Source organism: Vitis vinifera, chromosome 2, assembly GCF_030704535.1.
Source record: "Vitis vinifera cultivar Pinot Noir 40024 chromosome 2, ASM3070453v1".
Lineage (NCBI taxonomy): Eukaryota > Viridiplantae > Streptophyta > Magnoliopsida > Vitales > Vitaceae > Vitis > Vitis vinifera.
The window spans coordinates 16,362,636-16,388,564 of NC_081806.1; the positions used below are offsets into that span (position 1 = coordinate 16,362,636).

The window sequence follows — 25,929 nt, forward strand, 5'->3', positions numbered from 1 at the left end:
TAATCAGATTACTTCAAACTTGAACAACTTTTCACTACATAATGAATACAATAGGGAAGAGAATGTATTGATTGGTAATAGTAGGTTTGCATATTTGTCATACTAGTTTTGCTAATGACATGGATAGAATTTATAGTTAGTGTGAAAGGTTTCTAAGTTTTATAGTTTGTACCTACATGCAAAGAAAACTGGGTGGTGTTGGTTTGTAGTGGAGTCCAAGTCCTTTAACATCTCTGTTGAGGAGCTTAGAGGGAGGCTGAGAGGGGTCATCGTGGAGCATGGAAGAGGTTTTTCTGAGTGGGTTAGGTTTGGGGAGCTCAGTCTTGGTTGCCTTGTGGCAAGGGTGGAAGCTTGTTGTAGAGTTGCTAGGCTATCGAGGTGGAACAAAGGGTAGGAGAGGGGAGGAAGGAAATTCAAACTGGAATGTCAGGAGAATGGGATTGGGAGGTTCTTATTTTGCAAGGTGGTCATGGTAGAATCAAAGAGTTTCGCTCTAGTTTTCCTAGATTGGGGGGGAGGGGGGGTAACCATGGGGGTTGGCTCATTTTCACTACAAGGAAAATGTCAAAAGATGACGCTTTTTAAGTGTCAAGATAGATATAAGATGACGCTTTTTAAAAGCGTCATATATTAGACTGTCATCTTTTTAAACCGCATACGTTGACACTTTTTAGAAGCGTCATCTTCTTTGCACGTCAACCATGACGCTCATAGTAAGTGTCATTATTTGAAACATTGACGCTTTATAAGTGTCATCATATGTTAATAATTTCATTCATGTCAATATTGACACTCAATGAAGCGTCATTGTATAGGTAGAAGCAACATTGACACTCAATATAAGTGTCATCTTATAACTTTTTATTTGTAGGAGCAACGTTGACACTTAATAAAGCATCATTGTATAAATAGAAGTAACATTGACACTCAATATAAGTGTCATCTTATAGCTTTTTTATTTGTAGGAGCAACATTGACACTCATAATAAGTGTCATCGTATAACATTTTATACCTTGACACTAAAAAAAAATGCTATGTTTTTTTAACATCAACCTTGACGCTTTTGAGAAGTGTCATCTTCTGTTTATTCAAGTAAAGCATGACGCTTTAAAAAGCGTCATCTTATCTCATATAAAATTTTAATAGCCCAGAAATTAAAATGTCCTAATTATGCCCTGTTTTATAATTTTCTATCAACAATTAAATTAATAATGAAAACTTAATTTAAGAATCTCCATTGACAAAAAGTATCAAATATGGTCTTCCTTTTTCACTATTACAATTTATCCATAAACATCATACATAATCAACAACTAAAACCAACAATTTTACAACTTCTTCTTCAACTTTGAATTTTTCATAACCTTCACTACATCTAGTTTTACATCATTTTTCTTCCAAGTGCAAAAGGATGGTTGTAACTCACTTTCTAGATGCTCAATCTGCAAAATAATTGAGAGGGTTACATATTTATTAGTATTAACAAATAGTTAAGAAGCAACTTTGTAAATGAAATGTGTATATGCCAATTTTTAAATTTCCAAAATATCTTTCTTCCATTGCAATAAATTTCAAAATATCAAAAGAACTCAACAAACTCCAATAATTTTATTACACCAAATTTCTAAATATTTTAGAACTCTTATTCTATTTTTTTTAAAAAAAACAGAAAAAAAAAAAGTTTTTATCTCATTGACTATTTTGGTATGATTTTTATCTTATTTATGAAACTTCAACCATTAACATCTTCTCATTCTTCTTATATGTTGTACAAGACATTAGATGTTTTGCATGAGAAGGAACTAAGGAATGAAAAAAAAAACAAAAAAAACTAGAAGTCCGAAAAATTATAAAATTGTAAATTAACATATTTATGTAAAATTATAAAATTGTGTTAAAATATCTATGTTCTTCTTATTGTATTAGTATATCAATATTTAATAATATGAGGATATCTATTATCTAAATATGGAACTTGCATGAAATGATCTCTAAACACGGAATTGATTCATAAAACTTACAATAACCACAACATTTTACCTCAAAATTCTTTTGATGATATATTTTGAATTGTTTGTGGGTGTCCTTCATCAAGAGCAGTAGTAACGTTGTTAATAGAATGACCTATGCCTTTTTGTACAACCTGAAGAATATATAATAAACAATTTAACAACCAATTAGTAAGAGGTGCTATTTCCTTCCATATGCTTATTTGTAAAAAATCTTAAACTAACTTCCTATTTTTTATGTAAAAGAAAATGGAAGTACAAGATATTATAGACTTTAAGCCCATTAGTATAGTAGGAGACCTTTATAAATTTAGATTAAAGAAGTTTATAAAGCTAGTAATCTTAAAGACCAAAAATGCTTTTATAGAGAATAGACAAATTCCTAATTCATGCACATGTAATGAAACTAAAGGCTCTACGAAAATGAGCTTGGACATGCAGGAATTTTTGTAGCTATGCTATTGTAGGATTTCTCCAAATCTAACTGATAATAATTTGTAGAGGAAATATACAAAAGTTGTTACACCTACCATGTCTACTTGGCTTCACCTCTCAATATGCCAACTATACATCAATCATAATAGAGCAACCCCCAAAATGATCCATATTGAAAACACTGCCAACTAGGAGCACAAAGATATACATTAACAAATTATCATTGTGAATAAATCCATTATAAAATTAACATTAACAAAATGTTGACTACATCTTTAAAAGAATATGAAGTTGCATTAGACTATAAGTTATAAGAGGTACCTTCAAACATGAGTAATGATTAACTGAGTCACTAACATAACCCAATTTGATCGAACTTCATTAATTTCCATTTAATTATATGATTTCTTCCCGTAAAACTGAATTGGAGTGACATATACAATTCACTAAGTTCAATTGACCAAAAAAAAAAAAAAATGCTATAGTAAAATGACCAACCATATGAATTGAATTGAGTGCAAACCTTTGATGTTAGTTGGTTTGGATTAGCAATGATTTCCTTCATATATCTCATCACGTAATACCCACATTCCACACTACCTGTTTGTCTTGGGCACTATGGAAAAAGTATTAACAATTGCAATAAACACTAGAATGATGTTCTTACTTCTTTAGCATCTTATTGATGATCATATTAATGACCATCCATTTTCTAATTTTGTCATAAATTAAGTGGTGAAGCAATATATTTTAATCTAAACAAATAAGTACTTACAACCACTTTCACCCAAGTTGGCTCCCTCTTTGATGTTTTCTGTTTTTCCGGTGGGTTGATTCTTATTGTCCTACAAAAAGAATTAAAAAGATGTTATTTAGACACTATCAATTGTATTAAAATAGGAGAAAATATATACTTACATGTTAACTATGTCCTTAAGATCATCACATGGTTGACAGGCCATTGGATCAAGGTAATATGCAATCATTTTCTTCATCTCCAATGCCACTAACACCCAATGGAAACTAAAGAAAAGAAATGAAAATTGTAATATAGGATCCACAAATTCAAACATCACAAACTAACTTACAAATACCATATTGATATTTAGGATAAAAGGTTACTCTGGGTTGTATGGAATAAGCATATATTCAGCATGCTTTGTATTCTTTAGTCGATCTGCAATAACCCTTGACATGTTTTCCTTGCTTCCCTCTCCCATTCCAGCTTTTGAGACCAATGCTAGATTGACAAAAACATATCGTTCGGCCTGCTTTGCATCAATCAACTTTCTATGCAAATGCCTGATTATAACCCACATGACAAGTTATCAACAATCATTATAGGTCATTAGAAAATAACCTTCTATCTCATAATCTTGTGAAAAGTCATTCAAAAATTATAAAATCCCTTACGAGATATAGTATAAAATACAATTGGATGACACTTCTTTTGATGATATTATCATTTCCATATCTTCTTTCATCATGAAGGTCTTGAAACTCTCACCAAAAACATCATCTGGGAAGTTTATAGGGTGTGTTCTTGATGTACTCAGCATGAGGCCAACCAATGTCTCAAAATTTTTCATATCTTGTGGTTTTTCACCCTTGGATTTGACTTCAACTTCATTTACTTTTTGTTTCTTTGCTTTCTTAGATGCCTGTACAATTAAGAACCATGGTACAAATCAATATATATATATATATATATAAAGTCACTATAAAGTTTGGTAATTAAATTTACTTACTAAGATGGGAGTACGGATGATGACCAAATCAGTTGGCCACAAAACTTGGTAACCAATTGCAGCCCCAACAGTAGTAGTTTGTCCAGGAATAGGAATGGGAAGGGGTGCACTTGAATCATAAGGAGCATCAACAACTACTAAATAGTTGGGACCACATTCAAGTATAATTGTTCCACCTGCCACTATATTTTCCTTGGTGCCTATGGCCAGCTCACATTTTCTAACCTACAAAACTCAATTCACAATAATCACTTCAATATTAGTGGGTTTATACAAAACTAACATAAATGCATTATCATCATCAATCACCTTATAGCTCCTATTACAATGATAAATGCAATTTCATTTACATTCAATTGCAACAAACTTGCATGATAACATTTCAGTCCATTGCATATAACTCAACCCATAATTTAGACATATCCTATCATATGTTGCCACATCAAAGAAGACCATATATGTTGCCACCAACATTTGAAGTCAATTCAAACAACAAAATTAAATTAAATTATTTCTCGTATTAGAGGAAACTTTGTCATCAATTAGCTTAACTGAATAAATACCTTCTTCTGTGGTTCTATTGCTTCTGGTGGGGTCACATCTTCAACTTTACGGATTGACTTATCCATTGCTTTTGGTAGGAGAAGTTGTTTTTGCTTCATGTTTGAACTGCTAACATCAGATTGGGAAGTAACAGTTCCTACTTGAGACAGTTTTGCTAGCACTTCTGCCTGAAATATTCTTTGTTCTTCTTTAGATGCTGCTATGAAATCCCTGACAGCACGATCTGCAACACTATTGAAATATTGGCGAGGTGTGTAGTGCTTCCCTTTGGCCCTAACTCGACCACTATACTCAGGAGTACCCAATGCTTCCACAAATATATCATTACTTCCACTAACACTTCTACCATTCTCTTGAGACTCTTTCAATAGCTTGTCCTTAAAAAATATTAATTATAAAGTTACATTGCAAATTTGTTATTGTAAATAACTTATTATAAATATATGTAATTAAAATTGAAAAATATTCACTTACTATTTTCTCAATTACTGGTCTGGCCACTTCATCAAAGGTGTCGTCCTTTTTTTTCCTTGCTTTCTTCCACAATATGCTTCGATCAATAGTTTCAGTTGATCCACTTGCAACCATCTTTCCAAATAGGACAATGTATAATATAATTATCATATAACCCTATTATGTATTATGCATAAAATAAATAAAAAACAATTAATAGGCTTACACTTACCATCTCTTCCTCAAGACCGGCATATCCTTTCCTACTTAGATGGTGATTATAAATGTTTCTCTTTCTTCTTTCTTTTTGAATTTCTCGATATTCCTATAAATTAAAATTTTATAATTAATGAATATGAATAAGAGGTATGTAAAGAGTCTTAATTATACCTTAAAGTTGTCAGACAATCTATCTTTGACAAATATTGTCCAATCTTCATCCTCAATAAAAGTATATTGAATTGGTGGTCTTTTGAGGAGCTCCGGTTGGTCTTCGAAAGGAAGAATGTACTTCACTGTTAGCAAGTTCTTAAAGGACCGAAAACATTTTCCCATTGTTAACATACAATTCCTCCTGCTTTTATGATTTAATGAAAAAGCAGTCTGCACATTAATACCAAACTTTAGTAATTTCAAGAGGTTAAGAATGATAGACATTTTGCATCAAAGTGATTTAAATAAGAAATAGTTACCTCAATGCTGTCCCATAACTTATCCTTCAACTGTTTAGGTACAACATGCCAAGTTTTATATCTTATTGGCACCATAGTGCGTGCTAACACGCCTAAGTAGCTTGTTAGATGAACTGTTGATTCTCCTATGAAAATGCCATCAAGATTGTACTTAACCGGCAACTTAACCCCCTTGCTTCTGTTTTTTATAATCATATGCTTCCGTGTCATCCCTCTGTACTTCCTTTTTATGGGTTTTTCTCCTTCCTTTGTCTCCATTCTTGTAACAAAAAAAATAAAAAATGATAAAGATTAGTTAAAATTATATTGCATATAACCTAGTCAAAGAATAATTGTAAAACATAACTTTTCAAAGAAACAAATCCATAATCATTGCACAATGAAATGCAATAGATCATGAATTCAATAGATCTTTTTAGAATTGTTCATCATATAACAAGGATAACACTTCATTTAAACTTTTTTTTGTCCCGCTCTGTTTAACATTTCATTTATTTTAAGCAACCCAAGGGCCTTTGTATACGAAAGCTAAATTTGTAGTAGGAATTTCCTATAAGAATCAACATGGAAGGAGCACGTGGTTTCAACAAGTTCATCAAGTCCATAAGAACTTATGAAAGCTTTTGGACTATCGGTTTGTGTTACATTAAGTTTGGAAAACACAACATGCATATTGATAATAAAAAATTTCATAATTTTTTTACTCACAAACATAACTAATTTAGTATCTTCCATGCACAATTTAGGGAAAAGGTTTTAGTAAATATGTTATTGGGAGATGTTAAAGAATGGTCAATATTTTGTGCAAAAAAATAAAGGATAAAAATTACCTATTTTGTGGCTGTTGCAACCCATTCCATGGCCTTTATTCATACATTAGCATTAAAATACAGCTACATAGAGGATTTGTTCTCAATCCAAATCCCCTCACAATCGCCTTGCATACATGTTGCATCTGAGTCATCCATTACATCGAACGCTTCAATTTGTGGCAATGCCCCTATAAAGGGATGGTGTTCAATCGAATTGTCAACAAAGTCTTCACCTCCTTCCATATCCAAGAAATCTTTTTGAGGAGTTGACAAAACAACCGACCATCTTGGATCAAGTTGGTCTTGCACATAAAATACTTGCTTAGCTTGGGATGCCAAAATGAAAGGATCTGATTTATGAGCAATTTTGCTAAAGTCAACTAATGTAAAGCCAAAATCATCAACTTTTATGCCATTTTTATTATCAACCCAATCACACTTGAAAACCGGTATCCTAAACATGGTATAATCAAGGTCCCAGATCTCGGTAATAATGCCATAGAAACAAAGCTCACCAAACACTAGATTTTGATCCTTTGCACTTGCGATTTGCATTGTTGAAGCTACAATACTAACTCCACTATTTTGGGTAGCTCGTAAGTCATCTTGTTCCTTGATATGGTATCGACACCCATTGACATATCCATGATATTTAGAGACATAATGGCTAGGACCATGAGCTATCCACTTAATGGTTTCAGATATAGGTTCATTATTACCAATTGCAGCTTCAATCTGTAATTATAAATAATAGTTATTATGTATGTTAAACATTAGTAAAAAGAATACTTCACATTTTAACACCATTCCAATACATTTTTTCTCAACCAATAAGTAAAAGTCTACAGGTGTTCATCTTGGAGCCACTTTTGTCTTTTTGATTGACGAGGATTTTTCAATTTCAACCATTCCATGTGCTCTCTATGTAATTATTTATAAGAAATTCAAAGTTAATGTCTTAAAGTTATTTTAAGTATCAGACACAAATATTAAGTGTTAGTGGTTCTTATTCAATATAAGGTTGAACAATAGTTATATTCTCTAAAACATAATGATGTGCATGTAACCACAAATTGGAATCAATTGTCACAACTTGACCTCCAGGTATTGGTGCCCCAACTTTTTGGTCAATGTTTGAACTAATAGGAATCCCAATCGCATCTACATTTGATAAATACTCTGTACAAAATTCAATAGCTTCCTCTGCAATATAGCATTCAACGATACAACCTTCGGGCCGATTACGGTTTCGTACATACCCTTTCAAAACTTTCATGAATCTTTCAAATGGGTACATCCACCTTAGGTAAACTGGTCCACAAAGTCTCACCTCCCTTACAAGATGTATAGTAAGATGAAGCATGATATCAAAGAAGGAAGGTGGAAAGTACTTCTCAAGCAAGCATAATGTCACTGCCAAATCATTTTGTAACTTATCCAGTGCAGACACATCAACCACTTTGCTACACAGAGCATTGAAAAAAAAACTCAATCTGCAAATAGCATGCCTTACATGCTTTGGCAAAAGGGATCGTAATGACATTGGCAATAACTGTTGCATTAATGTATGATAGTCATGCGATTTAAGACCATAAAGCTTCAAGTCTTCCATTGACACAAGGTTTCTCATGTTAGAGCAATAACCTTCCGGAACCTTTAATTGTGATAAAGTTTGGCAAAAAACCTTTTTCTCCACTTTAGATAACGTATAACATGCAGGTGGGAGATAAGTTCGATTTGATTCAAACCTTGGCCCCAATTCACACCTTAAGCCCATCTCTAGCAGGTCTAGGCGAGAATTAAGTCCATCTTTCGTCTTACCTGGAATGTTGAGTAAGGTACCAATGATGCTTTCACAAACATTCTTCTCTATGTACATTACATCCAAGCTATGACGAACATGTAGGTATTTCCAATACTCAAGATCAAAGAATATGGACTTCTTTTTCCAACAATTTGTAGTATTGACATTCAACTTGCCTCGGGAGTTTTTATTTTTTCCCCATGAATTAGAAATGACATCAATTTTCCTTAGGATTTCCTCTCCACTCAATGGTTGCGGAGGTGAGCTAAACTCTTGTTTACCATTAAATGCCTTCTTTTGTTTCCTAAAAGGATGGTTGCAAGGAAGAAATCTTCTGTGACCTGTATATGAGTTCTTTTTCCCATGCTTCAATCTGTGAGAGAATGTATCTTCCCCACATATGGGACATGCAAAATATCCTTTAACTACACAACCAGATAAGTTTCCATATGCAAGAAAATCATTGATTGTCCATAGTAGAACAGCTCTTAATGTAAAGACCTCTTGCTGATGCACATCATAACATTCAACCCCTACATCCCACAACATTTTTAAGTCATCCAATAATGGTGCTAAATAAACATCAATGTCATTTCTAGGTTGTCGTGGACCTGATATTAATAAAGATAGCATCATAAACTTCCTTTTCATGCACAACCAAGGAGGAAGGTTGTAAATGACCATTATAATAGGTCAACAACTATGTCTACTGCTTATTGAACTAGGAGGATTTATACCATCTGCTGAAATGGCAAGTCTAAGGTTTCTAGGTTCTGAAGCAAAATCAGGCCATCTGTGATCAACTAGCTTCCATGATAGGGAGTCAGATGGATGACGCATTTTACCATCAAATTCTCTTTCTTGAGCATGTCATATGAGGTCTTTTGCAATTTTTGGGGACTGAAACAATCTTCTAAATCTTGGAATAGGAGGAAAATACCACATTACTTTTGTAGGGACTCCCTTCCTCTTTTTAGTACCTGTTCCATCTAACTTCCACCTTGAAGTTCCACAAGTAGGACAAGAAGTTGCATCCTTCAACTCATTTCTATACAATATGCAATCATTGGGACATGCATGTATTTTCTCATATTCCATTCCCAATGTATTCAATGTTTTTTTTTGCTTCATACATAGACAGAGGCAACTCATTGTTTAAAGGCAACATATCTCCAAGAATACTTAAAAGCTCTGAAAAGCTTTTATCAGACCATCCATATCGTGCTTTCAGGTTGTATAATTTTACCAATGCAGATAACTTTGTAAAGTTTCTACAACCAGGATATAAAGGTTTTTGAGCATCTTCAAGTAATGTTTCAAACAATTTTGGGTCATTCTTACGATCATCATATGCAACTTGAACCATTTCTATTGTACTATCCACATCGTTAAATTCAACTGTATGATGCCATTCTGCCCTACTAGTTGGTGGTCCACTTGGAGCAGCGTCTCCATGCCAATACCATGTATGGTAACTCTGATCAATTCCATAGAAGAATAAATGTTCTCTAATTTTTTGAGGAGTGTGGAATATCATATTACCACACTGAAGGCATGGATATTTAATGGAGTTTTTATATGTGGAATATTGTAATGCAAATGCGATAAAGCTTTCTACCCCCATCTACATAATCCTTTGATCTTCTATCCTTTGACATCCAAGAACGATCCATTTTATGTACAAGAGATAAACACAACTCCTAGATACCACCAACAACTAAAGTTATTAATAAAATCCTATTAATAGGCTTAAAATATATAATCTACCAAATTAAAATTTCCCACATTGTCACAAAACTTAGACCAATCCAAAAAACGACAATGTGCAAGTCATCTAACAATAAGCAATATGACAAGAAACATAATTAGTATATTAGGTTATTCAATATTAGCATAAAAAATGGATCTTAGTTCATTCATGATGTTTGCTTTATTCATGAATAGGAATGAAAAGCAAGATCTAACTTTTAGTCTTCTCTTATATTATTGAATACACCAAGTTTGAAAATTTTAAAAACACATAACCACATGAGACAATGATACCATGAACTAAAACAATTAACGAATGGAACTAAGATTCGAATGAATAGAAGCAAGTGATTTATACATGATTTAGGCATTCTAACATCTCCAACATCCTTAATTAGGTGGTGGTTCCTATCCCATATAGGAATACATAATCCCTATGTGTCAATTGCCAATATACTTAAATTCATTTTAAAGAAATTTCAGCAGCATTTCCCTATAGTTCTCCAAGTACACAAAATGGATAAGGCACAATATGTGACCTTGTCCAAATATGCACCCAGAGAACAAGAAGAAAGACTACCAAATTTTCTAAAAATTGAATTAAGAACAAGCAATTAACTTCATAGATATCATGTTTTCCTATACTGTCCAACTGGACAATTCAAACATCATTTGCAGAGAAAAGATCTTTATCACATGGAAGACAAATTTAGTAGTTGTCAACTTGAAACTGACTTAAATATACCCACATTTCACATTTTGACAACTTATTGTCTTAGTATGTAATAAGAGAAACTTCTGTCTCACAATGATACTTGAATGGGAATTTTAAGGTTTCATGCATGCATAGTTGATTAAAACTAAAACATAAATACTTATTAAAATATTACATCTAGTTATGTATTATAAATTATTCATATCAATTGTAATGGTGAGAATAGAAAATATTGTTTGTAAGCATCACATTTTAGGCCTAAGTTCACAAACTTGGCTAAATCCATTAAAGACCCACTACATAAAGTTCATGTTAAAATTGGTTCATCTCCAACCCCCAAAATGATTTATCAAAGTTACTCATTTTTTAGAGTCTTGATTAATTAGATAATCAATATAGATACATATAATTTGTATTAATATAATATCATGATATTTTTTTCATTTTGTTTTTAGGCTTAGACTTGGGTAGATTTCCCAAGTAAGGCTAAAGTAGAGCTAAGCCGCACCTTGACATGTGTTAAAAATGAAGTTGAATAGCATCTTTTGTAACATAAGCAATGAAGCCTATGTCAGATTGTGAAGCTTAAATTAGTAGTAAATGTTGCACTTCGCTCGGGATGTCGGGGGTCGAGCTCACGGGGGTTGAAGGGGGCAGTGCCCCCTGAAGAAATTTTTTTTATTTAATTCGAAAGCCACATGATTCTGCTCATAGGCAGCAATTATTGAGTTCCATGACACTACATCCCTTAATAAAAATTGTTGAAAAACTTTCTATGCATTCCAAGAGCCCATATCTCGAAATGACATTTCATCAAACAAGTTATAGGCAGTAGCTAGAACTCCATGGAAAGCAAGCTCCTTTCGGCATGAACCATTGTACACAAATGGAACAACACCAGAACCATTTCCAAATCTTCCAGAGAACATAAGAACCAAAGAACAAAAACAGAGGAGAGACACAACTGAGCCTAAAAACAGAGGTATAGTATCTTTTTATCGGAGATGCAAACCAAGAAAATAACTGATAATAAACAAAAACCACAACAAATTTACAAGCATTCACACTCAAATCCCAGAAATCAATAGTGAAGAATGTGAATCCATGGGAAAACGAGAACATATGGGCTCGTACCCGACAACTCTCTCTTCTGGGTTTTTTCTTTTCCCTTCTTTTCTTTCCTCTGTTCCTTTGGTTCTTCGACCTTTCCTCCTTGCTTACCTCTTCAACCGAAGGCACCTGCCTTTGCTGCCTCTTGCCTCTCCCAACCTACAAATCTAAAAAAATCCTAGCTTTCTCTCATATCTCCATTCATTTCCTTTCTCTCAATCCAGCACCCAAATAGTCAAATCGGTGGAACATCCATGAATGCTATCTTCTTGATTTGGAGTAAGAACTTCATTTTCTCAATCGAAATTGGTTGGAGCTTGCTGGTTCAGTTAGAGACAGATTTGGTAATGAAACTTGAGTGTGGGCATCGGGTATGGAAAAGGCTTTATTACATTTATCTCCTTTTTTTTAATTGAAAAATGTGAGTAATTATAAAATGAACAAAAAATGACGCTTTTAAAAGCGCCAAGGTTGAGGTTCTCCTACAATGGCACTTAAAAAAGCGTCATTATTTGAAATTCACTGTACAATGACGCTTAAAAAAACGCCATTATTTCTCCCATTAAAGCGCCAAGATAATGCAAGCGTCATTAATACCCATTTTTGAGAATAAATAATGACACTTTATATAAGCGTCAAGAAAAAAAGCGTCATAAATTACATTTTTTGTAGTAGTGTTTGGTTGAGAAATATCGTCACTTGGGGTTGTTCCCTTTTTTGGGGAAAAGAAAGTGGAATCTTCGGTTGAGAATAGGGGCAGTTGGAAGGCTGGAAGTGGGAAGGCAACAAGTGAGAGTATGTTGTATGCGAGTACAGTAAGAAATAATGAGGGATTGGGGGAGGAAACTACTTAGCTCCAAATTGGGGAGGGAGTTGTGCAAGATAAAGAGGAGAAGCTTAGAAGGTGCCTAGTTGGGAAGTTTGGTGAGGGACCATTTTCAATCTCAGAGCTTCAAGCATTGAATATTTGGGCGAGGGGTACATGGCACTTGAGATATGGGTTGCAAGTGTCTGTTTTTGGGGGGTCTTTACTTATGTTTGACTTTGAGGATTGAATGGAGGCAAAAAAGGTGTTGGCTAGAGGTTTTAAGAGGTTCAGGGAGAGACTCCTCAATTTGTAAAGGTGGCGACATGAGACTGGGTGCAAGGTGAAGAAGGAGTCTTGCAAGGAGGCGTAGGTGAGAGTGTTGGGTCTTCTTTTGCATTTGTGGAGCCGTGAAGTCTTTATTAAAGTTGGGGACTATTGTGGAGATTTTGTCACAGTGGATAAAGGCACAATGAACTAGATTCAATTATACTAGGCTAGGATCCTAGTGAGGTTGAATGGGAAAGGTCTACCCGCCTTGTTGTAGCTAGTGGATGGGTCTTTGAGCTATTCTATCAAATTGTGGTGGGAAGTCCCCCACCCAAAATTTTCCATGGTTGTTCCGAGGAGTTGCAACAATGGGCCGCCAGAGTAGGAGGTCAGTGTACCTCTATTGCAGACTAGTAGGGAAGATGTGTCAAACCCTAGAGAGAAGAGTGGTCGTTTTGGTGAAAGTTCAGACTGTTGCGTTAAAAAAGTTGTTGCATGTGGGGAAGAATTTGGAGGCGGTGGCAGGAAAAGCTTAGTTGGCAGGAGAAGGGATTGCTTAGAGGAGATTGTGAGCATAAACGGGGAAAGTGGGCCGTTGTGAGAAGGCCCATCTTTATTGCAAAAGGCCCATAGGGTGAGTAGGCTAGCTGTTGGAAAAGATGGTGGGTTGGGCCGAGCCTAGGCATGTGGCCTTTCTTTTATCAGGGAGGACATTTTTTTTGGGGGAGGGGGGTTTGCCCTTTAGGGCTTCTCGTCAGGGGTGATCGTGCAGTAAAGACTATCCCGACAACGATGATCGAGTCGCCTTCAGCTTGGATTTCAAGCACCAATAAGGCTCTCCAGGCTGAAGTGACAAGGTACACCTCTCGTTCTTCTTATTCTTTGGTGCTTCAGGGAGTACAAGGTTTCTCTTCTTCTTCTCCATCTCATTGAAAAAGGGTTGTGTAAGGGGACTGCAGTCTTGTTTGTGGCCTGGGGGCAAAAGTGTTGAAGTGGATGTGAGTATTCGTCCTCTAAATATGATTTTGGCTTACAGGAGTTCTACGGCGACCTCTTCTAGGGAAGAAAGGGCTCTAGTTGTGGTAGGTGAGGCGAGCCTCTAGGAAATGGACAACTTAATGAGGCGGCTTGAGTGTGGGTCGGAGTCGGCTGAGGAGTGGAAATCGTGTTGTCTTGCCCAATTTAGTGACTTTCTAGGCATGTCGACCACAAGTTTTGAGAAGGAAATTCTAGCTTTGCTTAAGAAATGGAAATTGAGGAAAGAACAAAAGGACCAGTGGTCTAGGTCTAAAAGGATTAAGGTTGAATCCTCAAGGTTTGAAAGGGAACTTGGAAGGCTGGAATGTTCCATTAATTTTAAAAGTTTAGGAAGTAGAAGCGTTCTCTCCCTAGAGAGTATGGTTCAGTTTCTGTGGGTAAATGAAGTTTAGAATCTTTTCTTAGAATGTGAGAGGGGCAAATGATAGCAATAAAAGAAGGATCATCAAATCTGTAGTCAAGGCTCAAAAGGCGGATTTGGTTTGTTTCCAAGAAATCAAAATCCAAAGTCTATCGTGTAGTTTGGTTCAGTTTTTAAGGGTGGGTAGGTTCTTGGAGTGGGGCGCTCTTAATTCTTGGGGTATGGCAGTCGTAGAGAAGGTAAATAGCCTCATTTCGGGGCTAGGGAGAAAGGAGAAGCGGCAGTGTCGGTAAAGCCGCAAGTAATGTAGAGGATGGCTTCTGTTGGGTTTTTACAAGGGTGTATGGTCCTTCTGTTGGGAGGCTTAGGGAAGATTTTTGGGAGGAGTTGGGGACTATCAGGGGTTTGTGGTAAGATTCGTGGTGCATAAGAGGAGATTATAATATTGTCAAATTTTTTAAAGAGAGGAACAGAGTTTCAAGACTATCTTCAGCAATGAGAAGATTCTCGGAGGTCATTGAGGATTTGGAATTGTGGGATCTTCCTTTGCAAGGAGGTCTTTCACATGGATGGGTTGTTTGAATGATCAATTACAACCAAGGTTGGATAGATTTCTAGTTTCTAAGGATTGGGAGTGCTATTTCAATGGGACAGTTCAATGTCTTCTTCCTAGACCTATTTCAGACCACTGTCCAATCTTGTTGGACGATAGAGGAGTGAGAAAGGGTCTTTCCCCCTTCAAATTCGAGAATATGTGGTTGAAGGAAGACCATTTTAAGGATTTGTTAAAGAGTTGGTGGATGGGTTTCCAGTTCAAAGGGCCTATTAGTTTCACTCTGTCTGAAAAACTTAAAGCGCTTAAGGCTAACTTGAAGACTTGGAACAAAGAAGTGTTTGAAAATATCTCTACTAGAAAGGAATCGACCTTAAAGCAGATAGTGTTTTGAGATTTTATAGAAGGAGACAGGGTGTTGTCTACAGAAGAACAAAGTCTCAAGAAGCAGGCTTGGAGAAGTACAAGAAGTGGGTGATAATGGAAGAGACCTTTTAGAGGCAAAAGTATAAAGAGTTATGGTTGCGGGAGGGAAACATAAATATTGGCTTTTTCCACAAAATGGCTACTACACATAAGAGAGGCAACTCTATGGTGAAGATTAAGATAAATGGGACTTGGGTAAAGGAAAACCGTGACATCAAAGGAGTGGTTCAAGTTTTCCACTCTCTTTTGTCTGAAACAGAGAAGTGAAGGCCCAGATGCAATAAGCTGCAAGTTGGGGTCCTTGAAGGGGAAGATCTAACAATGTTAGAGGCTCCTTTCAATATGGAAGAGGTTTTTGGTGCTCTCTCGGACCTCAATGGAGATAAAGCTCCTGGTTTGTTGGTTTCTCAATGGCGTTTTGGCAATTCAGTTGGAGTTTTCTAAAGGAGGAAGTCATGGGGTTCTTTAAGGAATTTCTTGATCGGGGCAGGTTTGTCAAGAGCATTAATGCCTCTTTTTTGGTTTTAATTCCTAAGAAAGGGGGAGTTGAAGATCTCAAGGACTTTAGGCCTATAAGCTTGGTGGGCAACCTTTACAAGTTGTTAGCAAAGGTGCTAGCTAATAGGCTTAAAAAGGTGGTGGGAAAGATAGTTCCAAGTCCCTAAATGCTTTTGTGAAGGGAAAACAAATCCTAGATGCTTCGTTGATTGCGAATGAGGCTATTGATTTGATGCAAAAAGGCAGGGATGGTGGCATCCTTTGTAAGTTGGATATTGAGAAGGCGTACGACCATGTAAACTGGAGATTTCTTCTTTGGTTGTTGGAAATGATGGGTTTTGGAGCTAACTGGATCAATTGGATCCAATGGTGTATAGGTACTATTAGTTTCTCCGTCCTTATTAATGGAACCCCTTCCAGTTTCTTCCAAAGTTCTTAGGGCTTGAGACAAGGGGATCCTTTATCCCCTTACCTTTTTGTGATTGTCATGGAGGCTCTCAGTTGCTTATTGAAGAGAGCGAGGAAGGGAGGGTTTTTGTCGGGGTGGCAGTTTAATGGTAAAGGTGGTGCAGGAGTGGAGATCTCTCACTTGCTGTTCGCATATGACACTTTAGTCTTTTGTGAGCCTTTTCTTTATCAGGTGTCCTATTTGAGTTGACTTCTTATGTGGTTTGAAGCCATGTTGGGGTTAAGGGTGAATTTGGACAAAAGTGAGCTCATTGCGAAGGGAAAAGTGGAGAATGTAAAGGAGTTGGCTCTTGAGTTTGGTTGCAAGTTTAGCACGCTCCTGTCTTCTTACTTGGGTCTTCCTTTTGGTGCTCGTTTTAAGGATGCGGCAATTTGGGATAGGGTTGAGGAAAGGCTGAGGAAAAGACTTTCCATTTGGAAAAGGCAATATATCTCCAAATAAGGTAGACTGACTTTAATCCGGAGCACTCTGTCCAATATGCCTATCTAATGTATGTCCCTGTTTTATATGCCAAGGAGTGTAAGTTTGAGATTGGAGTAGATCCAAAGGGATTTTCTTTAGGGTGGTGGGACCCTGAAAAAGAAGCCTCATTTAGTAGATTAGTCAATTGTTTGCTCAGATAAACAAGATGGTGGTTTGGGTGTGAGGAATTTGGCGTTGTTAAATAAGGCTCTTTTATGCAAATGGAATTGGTGTTTTGCGGTGGAAAGGGAGGCTTTGTGGAGGCAAGTTATTTGTAGGAAGTATGAGGAAGAAGCGGGCGGTTGGCGGTTTTGTGATGTGAGAGGTAGTTTTGGGGTTGGTTTGTGGAAAGCTATTAGGAGAGTTTGGGATGTGATAGGCAACAATATGGTTTATCATGTGGGAGATGGTAGGAGGGTTAGATTTTGGAAGGACAAGTGGTATGGAAATGATCCTTTGTGTATTTCTTTTCCTTTCTTATTTACTATTTCCTTGGCTAAGGAGGCTGGGGTGGAGGATGTGTAGAGCCACTCTAAAGAAGGAGTGTAGGCTCCTAGGTTCTCTAGGCAGCTTACGATTGGGAAGTGTTCAATGTGGAGCGCTTTCTCTTAAGGTTGCAAGGAGGAGGGCATATAGTGATGTGGAAAATAAAGTAGTTTGGACAAAGGCAAAGGATGAAAGATTTTCTATCAAGTCTCTTTATAAGACTTTGGAATCGAAAATACTAGGGGATTTTCCTGCAAGAGTAATTTGGAACTCTTTGGTGCCTCCGAGGGTGACTTTTTTTTGCTTGGGAGGCTATGTGGAAAAAGTTTTTAACTTTGGATCATATTCAGATGAGACGGTTCCCTTTGGCTAACAGATGTTATTTGTGTCTTTCAGAGAAAGAGTCTATTGATCACATCCTTTTGCATTGTGAGCTGGCAAAAAGTTTATGGAACTTACTATTTTCCCTTTTGGGGGTGTCATGGGTGCTCCCATATTCAGTTAGAGAGGAGTGATTAGGGTGGCTTGGGTCTTGTGTGAGAAAGAAGAGGAAGAAAGTGTGGCTTTTAGCTCCCTTGTGTCTTTTTTGGATAGTTTGAAAGGAAAGAAACAATAAGGCTTTTGAAAATGAGGGGCATTTGGTTCAAGGGTGTAAATCTTTTTTCCTTTGTAATCTTTGGGCGTGGGCTAAGGGGTTTTTTTTTTTACTTTGGTCTCCCTTCCTTTGTGGATTTTATAGATTGGTTAGGCTCTGTTTGAGGGGTTCTTTAATCTCTTTTGTATACCACTTATATACTTTGGGGCGCTTCCTTGATGTGCCTTTTTCTTTTTTAATATATTGCTATTTATTCATAAATATATATATATATATATATTTGTCATACTAGTTCTACTTCTTTGCTTGCTCATAATTGTGTTCTACATTTTAACCAAATCATGCATGTGTAATAATAGGTTTGCATATTTACCATACTAGTTCTAGCTCTTTGCTTACTCATAATTGTGTTCTACATTTTAACCAAATCTTGCTTGTGCCTGAAATCACCAAAAATCTAAATACTATAGCTAGATTTATTTTTGATAACAATGCACTATTTGAATGTAGACAAGTGCACAAGGAGACTTTACTTAAAAAGGGAAACTTAAGGTGGTCATTATACTTTTGACCTCACCAATTTCATTGACAAGTCCTCATCAATCTGTTTTTATGTCAAGGTTCAACTAACTCCTCAATCCAAGTTTGAGTCTTCAACAATTGTTTCTCATTTCTATTTCCTAGTCTAGGTTTTGTTTTAGAATTTGATTCTATAGATGTTTGGTATTAAAGTGTTGACAGGTTGCAACTTCAAAGTTTCTACAAAAGATTGTTTTTTCTTATGCATGTAAATATGGGAAAAGTCACAAATTGCCCTTTCCAAATTCAACTAATTCCATCTTTCAACATCTTGAACTCATACATTTCAATGTGTATAATCCTTCACCCTTCTTCTTTACCTAGGGGTATCAACACTACATCCCTTAGATGACTTCCGTTGGTGCACATGGATATACCCATTTCAATTAGGAGCAAAATTCTCACCACTTTCATTCAAGGCTCTTATAAAGAACATATTTGAACAAAATACAAAAGGTTTTCAATTTGATTGGTGGAAAAGAGGGGAGGGGGGAGGAGGGAAGAGATGGGGAGATAGAGAATAGACCATTTCTTAAGAACTAATTGATTTAAAATGGATGAAATGATCCCAAATTTGTAAATCTAAACTCCTCCCATATTTGAACTTGGCAAGTAACTCATTTTTTACATAAATACCTTCAAAATTTTGATTATTTACATGTAAGATTTAAAAGAGAAGGTTATTTTTTTAAATTAAAAAAAAAATGGGTATTTTTGTCCAAAATAGGTATTTTTTAGGTTAAAAAAAAAAGTTAGATTTACAAATTAGGGATTATTTCATCTCTTTTAATCAAATAACCCATTTCTTAATGTTCTAACTCACAATGACATTTCAATATATAGTCTCATGTCCACACACACAAAAGAATGGAATGATAAAGTTAAACATAGACATATCATTCAATTAGGTATGATCTTGATTACTAACCAATCATACATTGAGGAATATTTCACCTAGAAAAGTTATTTCATCAAAAACTCATCTAGCCAAGTCTCAAAACTTGTTATTCCCATTTAAGACCCTATAGCTCAAGCAAACTAGCTTTTCACCCACCAAATATATTTTTATTCATACAACAACATGCATAAAGACTACAATAGCTTGTGGCATCATTTAAGTAGGGTTTATACAATTAGACATGCGGTCTTTAATGAATTTGAGTTTCCTTTTTGCATAAGGATTTCCTAGTGAACATGTGGTCTTTAATGAATTTGAGTTTCCTTTGTACATTAGGTTGTCCTAGTGGCCCTACCATTCAATCTAAAGCCTCATCACCCTTATGCCACCAAGTTATATTTTTTCTTCATATTGAACCCACCATCCAATCTAAGCCCATTGCTCCAGTGCCACTTAGTCCTCTTTCTTCTCTACTACTTGCTCACAATATGCTTACAACTCCATCTTTGATTGTTCCCCACTTCTTCTTGTAAGATCCTCCCCCTACTTTCACCATACACTTTGCAAACTTCCCTTTTAACCATCCACTTACCACCTTACAATCTATCTAGTCATCCCGCCTTGATCCACCTTCTAGTTTGATTCCAACAAGTATCACCTTTCATTTACTACCCCAACAGTCACTTCCTAAATTTCCATGAAATTTGAATTTTATTTTCGATATGCGACAACCAAATTAAGAGTACATACACAATCTTAAGGCATTTCTTGCCACTAAACATTCCTTACCCTCTACAAGTCAACACACAACACCCACTTCTCGTAAGTCAACTCTTATTAATCCAAAGTGGGAAGTTACAATGAAGGATGAGTAAATACATTACTTAGGAAAATGAAGGATGAGTACAATGACTTACTTGGATCATTCTAATCAATGAAGGAAGTGCTTAGTCATGGTTGATTTGAAATGTCAATTGTCATCTACTAAGTAGCCACCAACAATTGATCCTAAGACATCTTCATAGCCTCCTCAAGTGGTGTAGTCCTCCTTTTAGATGACCTTGGAGTAGCCAACTTTTACCATACCCAAAACTATAACTTATCCCTAACTCTACGCCAAATACTTGATCAATTATTTCATATGAAAATTGACAATTAAGGGTTGACTTAGAAGTAGTCAACTTATACCCAAGCACTTAATCAATCATCTCATCAGAGGTTTGGGGGTTGAGGGTTTAAGGTTTATGATGCACAACAAAGTTGGAAAATACAAACGGAATATTCTTGTGTACAAATTAAAGACTATAGTAACTACACTACATAGAGTGAATAATGAGAAGTATGCCAAAAACCATTAAGGTTAAGGGGCTTACGGTTTAGGTCTCCCTACATTGCTAAAGGTACAAATTGCATGAGTAAATAAGAGTAAGAAAAATAAAATGATGTCATATATTATCCAATGTGGCAGTTTCTTCTTTTTTTTTTTCTTTTTTTTTTGATATGTAAAGATCAATTATATTAAAAGAGTCCACCAAAAGAGTTCACAAAAGCATATACGGTGTATACAAGTAACCATGAGTGTTTACTTGTATAAATGTAATAGAATTTTTTTTTCCTTTTGTATGTGGTAGAATATGCATACTATTAACCACTCATGGCAAATGATGATGCATAAATTGTACAATCCATATTTTAAAAGGCTAATGAGGCTCGCCTCAAGGCTTAACCTTCATCCTACCAAGGCTTATAGCTTTAAGGTTGTAGCCTCAATGCTAATGAAGCCTAAGCCTCAAGTATCCAAAGGTTTTCGACCTAATTGAGCTTTTGGTATATATTTTATAAGAGGCTTAAGTCTCCATATTCAATGAGTTTTAATGAGTTCTATCATCTATGCTTTTGTAGACTTCTGATATAGATTTCACAAATCTTCTATTGAGTCCCTACTTAGTTAAACCTTTTATAAAATAAGGGCATATTTAACTTTCAATGAGCTTTTAAAATAGAAGGGGAAAAGAAAGATTGGGAAAAATAAATTGAATATTGTAGTGGTTGATCACATATATAATCTAATTATTGGTAGATAAAAAAAATACCGCTACAATTGATGGACGAAGAAGAAAAGGGATGGGTGGACATTAAGACCAATGAGGATGATAATATAGCAATTAGATATGATTATATTCTTTGGAGGATCCTAGTTATAATAATAATAACGTTGAAAATTATTTGGCAAAATCATGAGAGAACTATATTTTATGAAACAAAAAGAAATTAAATTAAAACTATTAACAATGAAAAATAAGCCATGAAAGAGCTAAATTTTATGAGAGAAAAAAAGAACTAAATTAGAACTATTAATAATGAGAAATGATTAATTTTATTATTATAAAGTTAATGTCTTCTTTATTTTTCAATTTATTGTTATTTTATAAGTTTTTTTTTGTTTTTTTATTTATTTGTTTAAGTTGAGGCTTACGCCTCACCTCATTTAGGTAAAATGACTTAAGACCACCTTTAGCCTTTTAAAACATTGTTTACAACTAATCTAAATATAATTATTTGAACTCTTCTTTTTATATTCATTCTTTTTCTCAACTAGTATGATTTTTCTACATTCTTTCCCCTTTTTATGCATGTCTATAGAGTCCATGTCTTCTTATAGAACTATTGCTTTCATTATAGTCTTTAAAAACTTGAGAAAATATTATGATGATTTTTTTTTTGTTTGATAGGCAAGAAAATATTAGGATGAAATTATGAGTTGAAGCTTACAATAAAGAACACAAATGAATATTAAAATAATACACAAAGTTGTTCTTGTACCAAAGTTATAAGATAACACAAAATTTCAAAAAGGGTGAAAAGAAAATTACCTAAACGTGAAATGACAACATTGGACGTTTTATTTTACCGTCTTTGATAGGGGAACCATCAAATGAGAGAGATATTTCCTTTAAAAATGGTCATTAATATCAAGAATTCAAAAACTAAATCGACACCTACAAGTAACATTTTTACACTTTTATTAAACAACATAATCAAACTAGTAAGTAACTTTCCTAATTAGAATTGAAAAAGTAAACTACACACCTTTTCCGACTCCATTCATGCCATTGAACTTTTTCCCACAATCATCCAATCTAAATCATAAAAATAAAAACATTTTATCTTGTTTACGATGCAAATATCCACATAAAACAACAAATAAAATTAAAAATAAAATAAATCCATTAAGGAAAAGGATGAGAATGGCACCAAAAAATCTTCTTATCAATATTCTTATTTGTATCATATATTAAAGGACCTTGGATTCTCTTTGTTCTTTTGACATATTTTACCATAACTCAACCTCTTCCAATTTAATGCATTGGTTTCCTCTAAAGAAAGATAATTGCTTAATATCATTTTTTTTTTCCGCATCTTGCTATACCTATAAACTATTGACATAGAAAATCATTAGAACTCATCACCCACAGAATGATGCTAATGGAGTAATTTTACATGCTAAATATTTTTTATTAAAAAAATTGTTTTTTATTGTGAAGATATCACAAATGCTAAATCTTTCATTCTCGTACACCAGGAATTGAGCAATATCAAAATATGATTCACATGAAATACAATTAAAATCTATGCAACATCACAAAATGTGTCCTTTCAATAGTCTTATTCAATTTAGATATTCCAAAACAAAATGATAAAACAATAAAATAATTCTAGCCATCTTTATAGTAAAAAAACTCCTCTCAAGTAGTATGCTATTAACCATCTTTTAAAGAACCAAAAATAAACAAACATCAAGGCTTATAATGCTCTCAACTTTAAGGCATGAAACTTTCCTTTTTAAGTCAAAGAAATTTAATGTAGCCAAATTTCTACTAAGATAATAAGAAAATAAGTAAACCAAACAAATTATTAAAAAAATATTATCAAATATTTTATTTAAGAGAGGCTCAAGGCTTTTTTAATGGTTCAGCTGATTTTTTTTCATTTTCTGAAAATGTAGAAATACCACTTGTGATCATCCCTCCCAAACAACAGCAATTTTTTAAAAAAATAATTTTTCCAACACTTTTTGAACCATGAATCTTCATTTTCTTTCATTCTTCAGCTTTTGAAAGGGGTTGGAACGATAAAAGAACAGAGAAAAAGGGGAAAAAAATAATCAAAGAGGCGGCATGACATGTTCCCTCAGCTCAAAAAACCAATATACTAAACCAACCAAAAGAAGCAGGATAAACAATAATGCTACATTTGGCTTCTAAAGTAATAAAAGAAAATAAGGTGCAAAAAACCTTCATAAGAATGTTCTCAGTCTATTTATTTTTTTTACTTTTGGATTGTTTTGCTAGTTAAAAAACCAAAACAAATGTTGTTTGAGCTCAGATTCATTGTCATAATACAGAAAAGAATATTTATAAATTTTCCATAACCATTAGGATGCAGAGGATTGTAAAAATGTTAAAAAAACCAAAAAGGAAAACCAAATCCTTATGAAATCTTCAGAAATTCCTCTATTTTTGGCTGTTAATATGCTCTGGACTCCAATTTGATCACCACCTAAATTTCTAGATATGAAAAATTCACTTCGGAGCCCCTAATCTAAAAGCATCTCCATGTTTTTCTTTTCTATTAAATACAGATTTCAAACAAGCTTCAGTTAATAACTAGTAACCTCAAAATATAATATCCTAACATTCTTTAGTTTTGATCAAATTTCTCAGAAACCAAATAAGCCGCAAAGAAAATGGGGAAAAAAGAAAAGAAAAGAAAAGAAAAAGCTTACCAGGTGAGGGTGGCATGGAAGTAATTGCAATGTGAAATGAGAGATTTGGGTGAGACTGGAGAGAAGAGCAGCTTCAGCTCTCAGAGTGAAATTGACGAGGTGCATCACTCTGCATCACAGTTGAGAAGTAAAGTGTGAAATTTAAGTAAAGTAGCTTTTTTCGGTATTCCCCAATCCTCAGTTATGAAAACCTTACAATTCAAACTAAATCTATTTTTACAGAAGAAAACGTTCCCAAACATCAATCACCATCAATCTAACAAAATTCAGTCTTAGCTATAATCCAAGCTTGGAATGGTTCCAAGTCTTTCAAACAGAAACCCTAGCTTTCAAAACTTCCCGCAATAACATTCCCAAGTTATGAGTAAAATCCGACCCCTGATTGGTTACCAAGGAAATGAAGAAAAGTAAAGGAAACCACATTTCGATTCCTATATTCTCTCGCCCTTTCCTTGTTGTCAAAAATTCAAAACAAAAAAACATAAAATAAAATCAATCAGATAAAATCAATCAAAGAGTCATATGAGTTCTTTTCTGTATTCTCGAGCCCCAGATGGTGAAAATTTTATGATTCATTTTTTTTTTTTTCATTTTTTACATTTTCTCAGCATCCAAACAGTTGCATGTACTTAGAATTCGATTGATTGAATCGGGAATAGGGATTTGAGCAGTACCATGAACTCAGAAATTGCTTGAAATGCAGAGTTTGAAGGAAAATGATTCAATGATTTTGTGTCGATGGAGATCGGCGCTTCTTACTCCGCACGGAAACCCTAGCGTGATGGAGACGTCAGTCAGGTGATAATGGGCCGAACCTGGGCCGGCCCAATTCTTGGGCTGTGAGCCCTAAATCAAAATTTTCAACTTAGGCGGTTTGTGTTTTTTGGCTCAAAATATTTTCATTTTTTCTATTCAATTAAAAATAATCTATTAATTTTTTTTTTGATTTAAAAGTAATCTATTAATATCAATTAATATAAATAAAATAAATCATTATCCATATATTCAATCTACTTATGTTGGTTGATATTAATATTTTACTTTTAACCAAGTACAAAAAATAAAATATTTTGACTTTTTCTGTTTAATCAAAAAATAAATACTACCTTAAAATAATTTGGTCCAATTGAAAGCCAACTCAAGTTGAACCCAAATTTTTTTTAAAGATTTCAATCTAAATATGATAAATAAATTAATTTTCAATCCATTGTCAATTAATCAAGTTTAGTAACTTAATTTTTTTTAAATTTATATAGTTTTTTATTTATTAATATATTATTTTTATAATGAATTACATTGCCTCAAAATGATTTAGATTAGCATTCTGTCATATTTATATCACTTAATTTCTAAAACTAGTATCTTCATATTGGTACCTTTATATTCTCATTGTCTATATATAAAATATTTTTTTATGAAATTATATTTACATTTGAAAATAATTTGATTAGTTTTTTCTTATTTTAAAATTTTTATTAATAACTGACTATATTATTTTATTTACAAAACCAATTCTTCTTTTTCATCGTCCTTATATATATAACATTTCTTGTAATGTCATATTTAAACTCCAAAATATGTAATTCACTTTCCATGGTCTTGTCATTTTTA

General features: G+C 34.3%; 1 protein-coding gene across 12 annotated transcripts; it reads right to left on the bottom strand.

Moving 5' to 3' along the window:
- Positions 1-1,201: 1,201 nt before the first annotated feature.
- On the bottom strand, positions 1,202-25,135 carry LOC100261851 (uncharacterized). Of its 12 annotated transcripts, none has more exons than XM_059734779.1 (17): positions 24,993-25,135; positions 24,319-24,427; positions 22,623-22,672; positions 22,406-22,531; positions 5,903-6,161; positions 5,601-5,813; positions 5,443-5,535; positions 5,232-5,345; positions 4,757-5,134; positions 4,194-4,418; positions 3,859-4,106; positions 3,568-3,747; positions 3,364-3,468; positions 3,221-3,290; positions 2,541-3,061; positions 2,042-2,144; positions 1,202-1,443 (listed from the first exon to the last, which is right to left on the bottom strand). In XM_059734779.1, the coding sequence occupies exons 5-15, from the start codon at positions 6,158-6,160 to the stop codon at positions 2,798-2,800; spliced, it is 2,148 nt and encodes a 715-aa protein (XP_059590762.1). In that variant the 5' UTR covers position 6,161; positions 22,406-22,531; positions 22,623-22,672; positions 24,319-24,427; positions 24,993-25,135; the 3' UTR covers positions 1,202-1,443; positions 2,042-2,144; positions 2,541-2,797. The 12 variants fall into 12 exon arrangements, with proteins under 12 accessions (XP_059590762.1, XP_059590774.1, XP_059590760.1 ...); XM_059734791.1 differs by lacking the exon at positions 22,406-22,531 and having other exon boundaries at positions 2,541-2,633; positions 2,969-3,061; positions 24,993-25,126; XM_059734777.1 differs by lacking the exon at positions 22,406-22,531 and adding an exon at positions 6,733-7,449 and having other exon boundaries at positions 24,993-25,126.
- Positions 25,136-25,929: the final 794 nt, after the last annotated feature.

Excerpts from the sequence above, each read along its gene's own strand:
- LOC100261851 (XM_059734773.1), bottom strand. The coding sequence starts at position 6,160 with ATGGAGACAAAGGAAGGAGAAAAACCCATAAAAAGGAAGTACAGAGGG. Across the intron at positions 4,107-4,193 it reads TCATCCGTACTCCCATCTTA|GCATCTAAGAAAGCAAAGAA; the intron begins GTAAGTAAATTT and ends TTAATTGTACAG. Across the intron at positions 3,291-3,363 it reads CTTAAGGACATAGTTAACAT|GACAATAAGAATCAACCCAC; the intron begins GTAAGTATATAT and ends TTCTTTTTGTAG.